Source organism: Plodia interpunctella, chromosome 30 (assembly GCF_027563975.2).
Source record: "Plodia interpunctella isolate USDA-ARS_2022_Savannah chromosome 30, ilPloInte3.2, whole genome shotgun sequence".
Lineage (NCBI taxonomy): Eukaryota > Metazoa > Arthropoda > Insecta > Lepidoptera > Pyralidae > Plodia > Plodia interpunctella.
Window position 1 is genome coordinate 997,212 of NC_071323.1, and position 13,426 is coordinate 1,010,637.

Genomic DNA, 13,426 nt, shown 5'->3' on the forward strand with positions numbered 1-13,426 from the left:
TTTATTTTTCACACATCAAATTACGATGTCGCCAACTTAAAATTACTTTTTTTTTCTGACGATTTAATTTGTCACATGATAATGTTTCACAAAAAATGGTTTTTATATTTAAATGTATTAAAACCTCGAACAATTCGTGCAAAAATAGTCCTTCTGTTCTATTAATTAAAACATATTTCTTCAGCTTTGACAAATCCCTTAAAATATTATCCCATATGGGATATAACTACAAAGATATTTCACTGACAGATGTAAGCGAAAATAAGTGAATATTTGGCCGAAGCAGAACATTATAAAAAAAAAAATTGTATTACTTTTGACGTATTACATAAATAGTTACGACACTTCGGGCCTGTTTCGCCACTCTCTGATAATATCAATCTGACAGATAAACTGCTAGATAAACTTATAATAAACTGCTTGATACATTTTAAGTTTGTCAGTTACAACCAACACTTGTTGAAACAATGTTATGTAACATATAGACAATGTGATACTCTCTTGCAATCTGACAGATAAACTAACTACTAGATCTATATAAAGTTTGCCGGTTAACCATATCAACACTTGTGTAACAAGCGCTGTTCGATGTTACACATTAAGCTATCAGAAAGCGATGAAACAGAGAAGATTTTTTTTTCTTTATTTTCTCACGATAACACCTGAGGAGTGGTATTGTCAATGTGTGCATGTGTGTATGTATGTCCGTGCGCGGCGAAGCAATCTACTCGCGGAGTTTGAGCGCGTGGTCCTTGATGGCGCCACCGTCGCCTTCAGAGACGAAGCGCTTGCGCCCTCTGCAATATATTTAAAAAGATTGAGTTTAAAAACTTAACATTCTTGATCTTGTATCAATTAAGTTAGTCAGTGAGATTTTGTTGCGTTAAACGCGCGACAAAATATTTGTGTTGTAAACTTGTACTTGTTGTAACACACTAGCTTTTGCCCAGAACTTCGTATGTGAGTAAACCTCCGTTTCCTGTGGGAATTTCAGGAAATCCCTTCTTAGTGCTCAGCTTTCTAAGCCCAGTAGTTTTGGCTGTACGTTGTCTGTCAGTCAGTCAGTCAATCAGTCAGTCAGTCAGTCAGTCAGTCAGTCAGTCAGTCAGTCAGTCAGTCAGTCAGTCAGTCAGTCACTTAGTAACGGAAGAGTTTTATATATATTATGTCCATCATGTAGCACATTACCTGTTGGGCATGCGCTGCAGCACCGCCGGCCCCAGCTTTATCTTCTGCGTGCAGCGCTCCACCACCCGCGCCAGCATCACGTACGCCAGCGGCACGTCCAACACTATGTCTGTCATGTCTTCTAGCACGCGGAGGAAGCCCTGGGCAAACGATATATCGCTTCAACTATAATACACTATAGACTAGATTTTAAATCGAATTTAACGAGTGTATTTACATGTTATTTATAAAAATAAAATTAAATTAAAACTAAACTTATAATGAAAACTTACAAATGAAATATTTACAATAATGCCAGTCCCGGCAATACGACGCCTTGATATAATGTGCCCAGTTTGATGTACCTTATGCGCCTTTGGAAGGTTATACGTTAGATACCAGTAACCCTGTATAAGAGAGATTGATTGAGACATACCCGGTCCATCTGGTCCGGAGACACGATTACACAGCGGCTCAACTCAGCAAGGAATTTGCATAGCTGCTCCTCAACACTCGAGTTTATAGATTCCAGGGCCAACAGTATTGTCTGAAAGGAAGAATTACATCTCAAAAACTATCGTTCAACACAATATATTATGTCTAACGAATAAACTATACTCCGTGCTAATACTAGTCGTACGGTGCGAACTTAAGTCTTCGCGAACACAATATTTTCTTTTACAAACTTGTGAATATTACAAAAACGACTTAACAAAGTTTTCGAAAGTTGTCGCGTTACAAACATACATACGAATAATGTATTTTTCCAGGAGTTTGTAGACCTCGTTCGCTCAATTATTCATTCATTCATATCGAGTATACTATTGCTAACACTGGTGTCAGATTTTATTCAAGTCGCCTATGACGTGACTTTTACGACTAGCTACCGCCATCTAGTGGCAAGTAGTCGCGTACACACTAGTGAACTGAGGGCTTAGTGCTCACTTCACACTACCGAATCGATTCGAAGTGAAACGCAGCGTACCAATCAAATTGCGGCGGGCTTGTCGTCGCGTCACCAAGGCGCAATATAATTGGTTCGCTGTGTCTCAATAGCAAACTCGCACTAAGAACTCTGAACTATCAACCAGAGCGCAGGTTTCCTCACGACACAAGTGGTGGTCGACGATAACTACTATACATGAGTCAAATTGGTATACAAACTCATGTGGCACGAGTAAATAATTCATAAATGCGAAAGTCAGATAAAATGGCATAATATGTTATGTCCGCCTAGTACTAAGACTATAGTACTAAGAGCACATAACATCCCAAGAGATTTCAATCTGCAACATTACATCTTGCATACTCATACAACAGCTGAAATAAAATGGCATAAACACAGTCAGGAGTACTAGGCTCACATAACATCGGAAGAGATTTCTATCTGTACCATTGTACAACAGGCATACTCATACAAAAACAACTGAAACAAAATGGCATAAGCAGTCAGGAGTACTAGGCTCACATAACATCGGAAGAGATTTCTATCTGTACCATTACAACAGGCATACTCATACAAAAACAACTGAAACTTAAGTAATTTGAAAAATAAGTAATTTGGGAATTAAAAATATTTTTGATCATCTGTCTAGAACATTTTTTCGTGAAAACAATTAGTGATTACCCTAAAATTAATATTGAAAATAGTTATGTACAAACAACTTTACCGGATAAGAACATTTATGTAACTAGTGACATAAAAATTGATAATAGGAATGTATCGCGTAATTTATATATATATCATCAAAATGTGTGTAGCTTGACGACAAAAAAGAATGAATTGGACATGTACATAGAATCACTAACTAACTTGAAACCGCAATTTATTTGTATAACAGAACACTTTTTAAACAGTAAAAAAATTGAACTATTTGACTTAACGAATTATAAAATTGTATCACATAACAGTAGAGTAACCAAAAAAAGAGGTGGTAGTCTTATTTTGGCAACCAATACTTGCAATGTTGAAGATTTATTAGTTTGTAAGAAATTATACAAAATGGAGTATTTTGAAGTTTGTGGCATCAAAGATTTAGAAACTGGTATTAATTTAGTCTGCGTCTATAGAAATATGTTGGACAAATACTTTAAAGCCTTTCTAACCCAACTAGAATTATTACTTCAACACTTTTTCGATAAAAAATGTATTATTGGTGGAGATTTTAACGTTGATCTCCTCACCGACGATGATCAAAGAGCAGAATTCCTTTCCTTGCTAAAATGCTACAATTTTAGACCTCTTATCTCATCAGTTACTTACATACAAGGTAATAGACAATCCTGCCTGGATAACTTTTTAACTAACCTCCCAGAAGATTGCATACTTAATACCGCTATAGATCATAATGGTATTTCGGATGGTCATGCTGCGCTTTTATGCAATGTGGTACTTCCAACAACAAGTGAAACAAAGAAGAAAAATGTAACTTGTAAGAGAGAACAAAGAGTATTTAATGAGGAGAACAATAATGTGTTCCGAAAAAATATTCTGGCACACAATTGGAACGAATACGGGATAAACACTTTTCTTAAATATATAAATGAAATTTTTGAAAAGAGTTTCAAAAAGAAAGTGAAAATGTTTCGATCAAGATCTACACAGAACCTAAATTGGATAACGAAAGGAATTAAGGTATCTTGCAAAATGAAACGCTTTCTTATGCCTGCACAAGGATTAGTAAATGACGAAACAATATTAAATTATAGACACAAATACATTAGAATATTTAGAAAAGTGTTAAGATACGCCAAAAAATTAGCCGTTCAGTCAGAAATAAAGAAATCAAAAGGTTCATCCAAGGCTATTTGGAGTGTGGTGAATAAACACAGAAAAAAAGTCTCGAATACAGATAAGGAAAAAATATTGTTGAAGGAAAACAATAAATTCATTGACAGCACAGACACGATAGTAGATATTTTCGCAGATAAGTTTGATCACAGTCGGTCGTCCATTACAGGTAACTTAGAACTATCAATGAATTTACTTACACAAAACAGTCAACAATGTAGAGTGGATATGAGCTGGGACTATATAACTCCAGCGGAAATTACCAAGATTGTATCAAAGATGGAAGATAAGAGATCATCTGGTTGGGATGAAATACCAATCTCAGTATTTAAACAAAATTTGGACCTGTTAGCCAAACCGCTCGCCACCTTTTATAACAAATGTTACAAACAGGGAATATTTCCTGAGCAATTAAAAATAGCCAAAGTGTTGCCTGTTCATAAAAAGGGGTCAAAGAATGACTCGGGTAACTATAGGCCTATTTCGTTACTGCCAACCCTCGCAAAAATTTTTGAGAAATTGATTAAAATACGTCTCATAAATCATCTCAATGCGAATAACATTCTAGACTCAAGACAATTCGGTTATCAGGCGAATATTGGAACCAGTGAAGCGATAGATACTTTGGTTCAGGAGGTCATTCAACGTCTAAATGGAAAAATGAAAGTAGCTGGACTTTTTCTGGACCTGAGCTCAGCATTTGACACTGTAGATCACGAGATATTGCTGAATAAGCTAGAATTTTATGGTATTAAACACAAGGTTCTAGAACTGTTAAATTCATACTTAACAAATAGATACCAATACGTTGAACTAAAGTGTACAGAGAATAATTTTGTTAAAACAAGTAAATCTAAGTTGACAAAGATAATTAGAGGCGTACCACAAGGATCTATTTTAGGGCCATTGTTTTTCCTATTGTTTACAAATGACTTGATACCCTTTATGTATAATGTCATACCTAATATCGGACTTGTGGTATTTGCAGATGATACAAATGCAGTTATAGGCGCAAAAACTATTGAGGAACTTAATAAAACAGTCAATAGGTCACTTGTGGCCTTTTCTGAGTGGTTCAATGCCAATAACCTTAAACTAAATCTGCAAAAAACCACCGCCATACTATTTAAAACCACTGCTGGGAATAAGGATGTCTTGGAGGTTAAGTTAAATAATGAGCGTGTAGATCTTGCAGAGTCTGTGAAGTTCCTTGGTATACATATTGATGCTTGTCTGAACTGGAAGGAAGAACTAAAACATATAGAAAGCAAAATAAGTTCTGCATGCTATGCTCTAAGAAGCTTTAGGGAGGATTTGACGTTGGAACAATTAAAAATGACATATTATGCACTGGTTGAAGCTCACTTGAGATATAGTATCCAATTTTGGGGGAAAAGCTATGATTATAATTTAAAAAAAGCGTTCATATTACAAAAAAGGGCAATAAGAACAATGCTCTGTAAACATCAAACGGAGTCTTGCAGAAGACATTTTGTAGATTTAAAAATCCTCACAGTCCCGTGTTTGTATATTTTCATTTTACTTACAAATCTAGTTAAGCATTTAGATAAGTATGAAACCGAAGGTGAAAGGATAGAACGCTTGAATTCTAGACGAAAAGACATTCCAAATTTCCTTATACCACATTTAAAAATAACTGAGCAAAGCGTTCAATTCCAAGCAGTTAAACTTTTTAACAGACTACCTCGCGATTTTAAATTAATAACTAACGTAAATGTATTTAAGGCGCGACTGAGAGCTTATTTATTGGACAAATGCTTTTATGCAGTAGATGAATTAACTTGATGACACAAATTTCATAATTGAATGTTAAATAGGTTAAATATGACTTATAAATACTTAAATGACGAATTTGAATTTTTAATTGTTTTTATGTAAGTGAATGTTAACAATGTATTAGTAAATGTTAAATTGTAAATTATTATATGGATAGGACATTATTTATTATTATTTATTTTGTATGATTTAATTGTATGCCTAATGTTAATTCCGACACAATGTCTTATTGTAAAATGGAATAAATAAATAAAAAAAGAAACAAAATGGCATAAACAGTCAGGAGTACTAGGCTCACATAACATCGGAAGAGATTTCAATCTGTACCGGTTACATTGCATACTAATAAAAAAACTGAAACAAAATGGCATAATTACAGTCAGAAGTACTAGGCGGACATAACATCGGAAGAGTTACCTCGTACACGAGCTCGTGGTGGAAGTGAGGCACCTCCAGTTCGCGGACACACCGCATGGCCTCCGCGAGGTCACCGGAGGTCAGGTACTCTTTGAGCAGGAGTTGGATCTGACGGATCAGCGATTTTACTGGCCTGCAACATAATGTTTTTGTTTTACAAGTCCTTGGCCACGTAGTCAGACTTCCTTTGTCCTACCGATCGGACAACACGAAATTTTTACCTGTTGGCTTGACTAATCGCATTAGAATTTTTACCATTACACCACCACAGCTTCAAACAAAACCGGTTAGATACCAACAAGATAAAATTTAGACAACACATACCGTAATTTTATTTATTTAAATGTATTTATTTCTTCCCACAAAAATTTTGCTTAAACGAATTAAAATGAAGGTTATGACGAATTCATGTTCTGATGAAACACATACCTGATGCCGCCACCAACACCCCAAATGTTGTCGAGCCTCACCAAACCTTGCTTCATTGATAGCAGCGTCTCCGCTCTATGTATTGCTTGTCTGTAAAAAAACAAATATAAATAAATATATTAGGACAAATCACACAGAGCCTAGCCCCAAAATAAGTTCGAGACTTGTGTTATGGGATACTAACTCAACAATACCATATTTTATAACAAATACATATATAGATAAACATCCAAGACCCGGGCCAATCAGAAAAAGATCATTTTCCATCATGACCCGACCGGGGATCGTACCCGGGACCAGCGCTTTACCACTGCGCTACCGAGGTCGTCGAATAACTTTGTAAATATTGCAGATTCGGCTGTAATTTAATAATCGGCCGCCTGCCTCTCTGCCTCATCGAGAGTCCCTAGCTATATGCATTCTATGACGCCCCGAAACCTTATCCTAGCGTATTTTGGTTCCATCCTCAGCTGCGTCGTTCCGAAGCAAACTTAAAAATAAGATTGTAAATTTTAACGATATCAAACCCTCAATCTCATCCTCGCGTGTTCCTGGTTGCACCCTCAACTGTGACGTCACGACATAGGTTAAAAATAAGTTTTTAGATTTTGACGACCACCCGGCGGGCCGACGTCAAACCCTATATCCCTCATAAGGGCCGCATCCTTAATTATAACGTCCCGAAACCCACTCAAAACTAAGTTTCTAAAATTTGACGACCGGCAGCCGGACGGACGTCAGACTTACTTGGCGTGCGCGTTGAGCTCTGCCTGCGTCTGCGTCTGCACGAACCGCGGCGGCAGGCAGTCGTCGGCCACACACCGCGCTATGAAGTTTGACAGTAGCACGCATGCGTCAGGCGTGTCCAGGACTAAGTCGGGTAATTTGTCCAATAGTCTCTCGAATGCTATAAAGATTTAAAAAAAATAATTTTTGCCTCAAACTTTTGTCGTTAAAGAGATCTTGTTGCATTCAACGCGTGAAAAAAAATATCAAGTCTCTGTTGTAGTTGAAGAGTTCCCTCGTTGGGAGTCGATCCTGGGGTCATGCTTATCATAATAATGCATTGTCATGGAAACTGAAGCGACGTGGGCAATTTCAACTCTGTACCGGATAGACTCTTCATAGGCGAATTCCTGCCTGAGGATCGTGGTAATTACGTGGAGTGAAACACACACAACGACTTTCTTGGCACTATTAATGAATCGTTTCGCCATTGCCTTCTCCATTTCACACACAAGTTAAATAATCAACCAGGATCACACGATGTTTTACGCACATTTTGTTATGTGCAAATTTGCGAATCGCTCATTTAGGGTAAAGTCATTATGTAATGCACATCTCGCGGGTCCTATTACAGCGATAAGATCACTTTCAATCCGATAAACGATATTATATTGTAACAGATAAGATTGTACATTACATGTTAAATTATGTTAATATACTATTTGTACTATGTTTCAAGTAAATAAACAATTCATTTATTCATACATTACGCCATCGACCTATCAATATTCAAATACAAATTCAATATTTTTTAATCAATTTAGTATGATACACATCAGTTATTGATGTCAAAAAATTAATTAAAACTTAAGTCTACCGCCGACTTCCAAAGCGCAGGTGAAGAAGAAGCGGCGCAACAAACTTCACCGCGGCCTTTTCTCCAATGACGTCAATTAACAAATGTAGGTCTTTTAAATACATTAAAATTGTATTGGATCTCAACTCAACCCACTACAGCCAAATATAGTATTCGAGTTCTAGAAAGTAATGAGATACTTTATGTATGTCATAATCATTATATTCTTCCTTACTATTATAAGTCTTCTGCTGCGTCTGTTTGTCTGTCTGTTCGCAATAAACTCAAAGAAACTACTGCACCGATTTCCATGCTGTTTTCACCAATACACAATGTGTTTCCTTGGGAAGTTTTAAGTGTATATTTTTTTATGTTTTACCCGAGAGATTACATATTATACAGGGTGATTTCTTATACATAGGCATTATTTTATCTACATGCTCAGTCGACGGCACTGAACAACTTTTCGTATGGAAGCAACCTTGAAATCGTGAAAAAAAAAATCAGCTGATTCATACATTTTCCACAAGTTAGGTATTTAATTTTGTATATGTAGAACAGTTGATTTTTTTTAACAATTTCGGAGTCACTCCCGTACTAAAATTTGTTCAGAATCATGGACTGAGCGTGTAGACAAAATTTTGCCAATGTATAAAAAGTCACCCTGTAGACAGCAAATTTCATTAGATTTAATTTTGCTGCCAAGGCCCTTAGTCGCCTCGTACGACATCCACGGTAGGATACGAACTGGTCGTACTATATGGCGGGACCGCTCATAACAAGGGCACTCACCATATCCAATATCCTTGGCAGAAAGCACTCTCCCGTATAAGTCTGAGATCAGAACAGAAGCCATCTCGCAGTGTGAAGGCTTATGGTCCAGCGCTATCTCGATGATGGTCTCGCATATCTACACAAAAAATATATACCAATTTATTCCAGTTATAGTGTAGTGTAATGGGTAAAGTCGCTGGGAAGTGAAAGGATGGAGGAAGGAAAATATCTTGGCTGCGGAACATCCGAGAATGGACCGGGATAGCGAGCGCAGCTGAGCTGTTCCGCCGAGCTAAGGACAAGAAGAACTTCATCATGCTAATTGCTGACCTTCGCTAGTTGGAGAGCCACCCATAGAAGAAGTAATAGCTTTTTATCAATAAAATTTTTACATTTGAACATGTAACTACATAAATTATATTATCACACCGCAAACACGGTCTGGCTGCGACCGAGGCGACAGAAAGGTCGTTGAAATGTCAGCGACATTAAATTAAAACAAATTCGTGCTAAGTCCCGTCAATATAATTTATGTAGTTATTTCCGTAATCTTGGTTACAAGGCTATTTCTCAGTAAATCATCTAATGATATTCCAGGTGGGAACTACTTTTTCTCTATACTATTATTATAAAGAGGTAAGCGTTTGTGAGTTTGTATGTTTGAGGCGGGTAATCTACGAAACGATTTCAATAATTCTTTCACCATTAGAAAGTTACACTACCCAAGATTGCTATAGGCTATATTTTATCTCAAAATTCCCATGGGAGGGAAGACCCGGGCAACATCTAGTATATAATTATTAGTTGGGATGCGCATTACGTCTTAAGCGACTGCCCTCCATAAGGTACGTATACTCATGGAACATAAATATCCTCTCAAACTATCGCTAGTTGACTGGGTATTCGAAGCCAATTATATTATAAGTAACTCCAGTAAAAAAAAAACACTGTGATAATGACAATGCTTTCAAAGATATGACAAAAATAAAATCACACATTTAGGATTCGTCTAAACGCTCCGTACTAAATTACACTCAACGTGACGTCACAATAGAGTAATATTTCAATGCGAAAAAATGCAATGTTTGTTACGACAGTTACAAGCAAGAATTTTGAAACTTTTATTAATATTAATATTTTTTGTTTGTTGTGTATTGGCTGTCAAGTTGGTGTCAATGTCAAAGGCGGAATAATCAGTGTACTAATGGCGGTTCCTTGTTTTATTGGTGTCCTTCCTCAAGCCATCTTTACTGATGACATAACCCAATTAGTTTATTTTTATAATTTCATACTTTTTGAAAATTAACTTTCCAACCAACTGCAACATCTGCATCGTTACAGTCTATGAATTATCATAATGATCCTAAATATATCTATTTTATCTGGATTATGCATACTTTTTACTATTCTGACATTTTCAAGTATCCTATTGATGACAATAGGGAAAAGAAAGAAAGAAAAGCTACTACTATTTATTTGGTATAAAAACAATAATATTTTACTAATGTTAATATATTTTTTTTCTTTACACATTCATCATTAACACAAACGTGGCCTAATGGTCATCATGCCAGACTGCTACACTGGAGGTCCCAGGTTCGATCCCCAGTCAGGTCAACATGGGACATCAACTTTTTCAGGTTGCTTTGTCTATATGTATTTGTTATAGAATATAGTATCGTTGACTTAGTAACCCATAACACAAGTCTCGAACTTACTTTGGGGCTAGCTCAATCTGTGTGATTTGTCCGTATATATTTATTTATTCATGATGAGTTAATGATGATGATATGACCCTCAGTTAACCCGATACTCACTCAAATCAAACCCGAGCTGAAGTAAAATGAAGATCTCACCAAGTGGCTCCTTTTGGCTGTGACGAACTCGAGGAAGTCTTCAGCTGCTGCATTCGTGTCACCGTGTTCAAAGTATTCTAAGATCACTGGCTCCGCTTTGCGCTGTGGGATAATATAATTGTGTGTATTATAAAGGTAGGTTTAGACGGAGACTATTTTCAGCCGCCTAAATTACGGCGCCTAAAAAAGGCACTGTATAAAATACTTTCGGCGCCATTTTTAGCCAATATAAAAATAATATTTAAATAGGCGCGGGAACAGCGAGAGACACGGGCGGAGGTCACTAGCGCCAAAAAATAGGCGTGTGTTTTATTTTAGGCGCCGTAATTTAGGCGGCTGACTTTCTGTTTTATCAGATGTTCCGATTTTTATGGGGTAGAGTTTCTTGCATTTTAACCGCCATCATTAACGTCCTTCAAAATAAAGAACCATCTAAAATCTTAAGAAATCAAATATTGAGTTCCCATGTCAGGAGCAATTCCTGGCAACCACCTTTCAGGTTATGCTAATAATTGGTAATGTTACAGGAGTTACAACGGTATTCGAAGCCCTGGTGCAAAGATCACTGGCTTACCACAATCTCTTCGGGTTCCGCTTCGACTATAACCTGCTTGAACTCAATGTCTCCATTGGAGACGGCCTCAGAGTCATAATTTGGGTCGTTAGCGTCTTCCTCGTACTCTTCAAGCAGTTCTGAGCCAGGTGCTCCCCACACGCCCTTGCCGCCGGCACCGCCTGAAAACAGTCAAAGTATATGGTAGGGTAGATGACAAAAAAAATGTGTATGCTCTAGATAACGGGAAGGGAACTGGTCAGTTAGTTTCAGTTACATACATATACTAAATATATTTGGTTAGCTAAAATAGCTAATTGGTCAGCAACATATTATCAAAATTGGCCTGAACTGCAAAATAATTATTCAGTGTCAGCATCATTTGGTCAGCAGAGTCTAACAGACTCTTTTTAATGATCCTTAAATTGACCCCACATAACCCAATGGGGGTTATGTAGGGACCAACACTGTTTGAATGAGTTTCTTTCGGCATTTCTTCTCAGCAGTGGTCGTTCCGAAATGCTAGTAGTTTGTAGCTTTGGTAAACATAATTTAATTTAGAATATGACGTGAAAAAGTGCCTGTGAAGGCCTAATTTCTGAATAAATGATTTGATTTTGATTTCAATTTAAGGATCATTGTTTTATAGACAGATTTTTTTTTGCTAACCAAATTTTTTCATGGCATTTTAAACTATTATTTTGACTAATGGAATATATTATTTTTATTAATATTTTTGTCATCTGCTCATGCATGCCATTGGATAAAACGCGTCAAGACCACAGCATTGGCGGCACTACTGCAAAAATAGGTAAACTGCGTAACTGCGCAGAAAGTCGTTTGGCCTTGAAGTTATCGTATTTTGTATATATGTATAGTAGAAAACCATAACATCGAATCGACGCGCCTGCCGGTGCGTAGTAAACAAATGTTACATAAAATGACCCAAATGCAGCTGTATTCATGCTGCATAAAAGGTCTAGAACTCTCTACCTACAACTTTCAATGTAAATAAGATTTTTTTTGGCTCAATTGGAAGATTTTTACACAATACTAACCTTTTTTCGGCAACCCACGGCCGTGACCATTCCGTGGTCTCCTACTGTTCTTCCAGCTCCGATATTTTGGAAGCGGAGTTACAGCACTAATTCCTTCCTTGCTATTCGCACGAGCATATTTCTTGCCTTTGCGTCTTAGTTTCTCCGTTTGGGACGTTGCTGCGTCCCCGGCACCTCCATCGGCCACCGTCTTTGCAGATTCGTCCATCGCCACGTTTTCAGAGTCGACACGTTCGACTTCCATAGCGGCGACGGAGGGACCGGCTTTGGTGTAGCAAATGTAAACAATGATCTATTCACAGAAATAGTCCGGAAAATCTAATTAGACTTCCACTTTCAAAGATAACAGCAGTATTTTTTTCAATTTGATTACCGCAGATAGATCAACAATGGATCGCACGACGCAATTATTTTTGTTTTGAGGTACACACACCTAGTCTAGTTAGTACACGATCGAACCAACGTGAAGTTAGCATAATAACATGGCGACCGGACGGAGGATAAATAGTGCCAACATTGCCAACAACAGAAAAATTGTTGTGCCTACACTAGTGATGAACCAGTTACGTGTCATTTGTCGTTTAATCATTTTACTTTTTATTAACTAATCGAGTTATCGCGTGACCCAGCAAATACGGAATATTTGTTAAATTATGTATTTTTTTGTATGAACATACTGACCTCCGTATATACAGTATAGTATATGGACAGTATTCTAATATCGGTGTCTATTACTATTAATCTAACAAAAGTTATGTGGTAACGATACGCGGCAATTAAAAGCAGATCCATAGGAAGCACCTATGAAATAGCCCTATCTCTTTACACGAATTCTTTGCAAAATTAACGTCTCCTCCCCCACCTACTTTCTTACACAAAATAGCGAGTGTTATTGCTAACACTGGTGTCAGAATTATTCAAGTCTCCTAACGGCATCTAACATGACTTTTCGACTACCTATCTTGTGGCAAGTAGTCGCATACAACTGTCCACACTACACAT

General features: G+C 37.1%; 1 protein-coding gene across 2 annotated transcripts; it reads right to left on the reverse strand.

Annotated features, from left to right (window-relative positions):
• Pdcd4 (Programmed cell death 4) lies at window positions 1-12,884 on the reverse strand. 2 transcript variants are annotated; one of them, XM_053767090.2, is made up of 10 exons: window positions 12,425-12,884; window positions 11,388-11,548; window positions 10,814-10,915; window positions 8,976-9,093; window positions 7,349-7,508; window positions 6,602-6,691; window positions 6,173-6,305; window positions 1,604-1,714; window positions 1,189-1,328; window positions 1-797 (listed from the first exon to the last, which is right to left on the reverse strand). In XM_053767090.2, the coding sequence occupies exons 1-10, from the start codon at window positions 12,666-12,668 to the stop codon at window positions 725-727; spliced, it is 1,332 nt and encodes a 443-aa protein (XP_053623065.1). In that variant the 5' UTR covers window positions 12,669-12,884; the 3' UTR covers window positions 1-724. The 2 variants fall into 2 exon arrangements, with proteins under 2 accessions (XP_053623065.1, XP_053623066.1); XM_053767091.2 differs by lacking the exon at window positions 12,425-12,884 and adding an exon at window positions 12,036-12,138.
• Window positions 12,885-13,426: the final 542 nt, after the last annotated feature.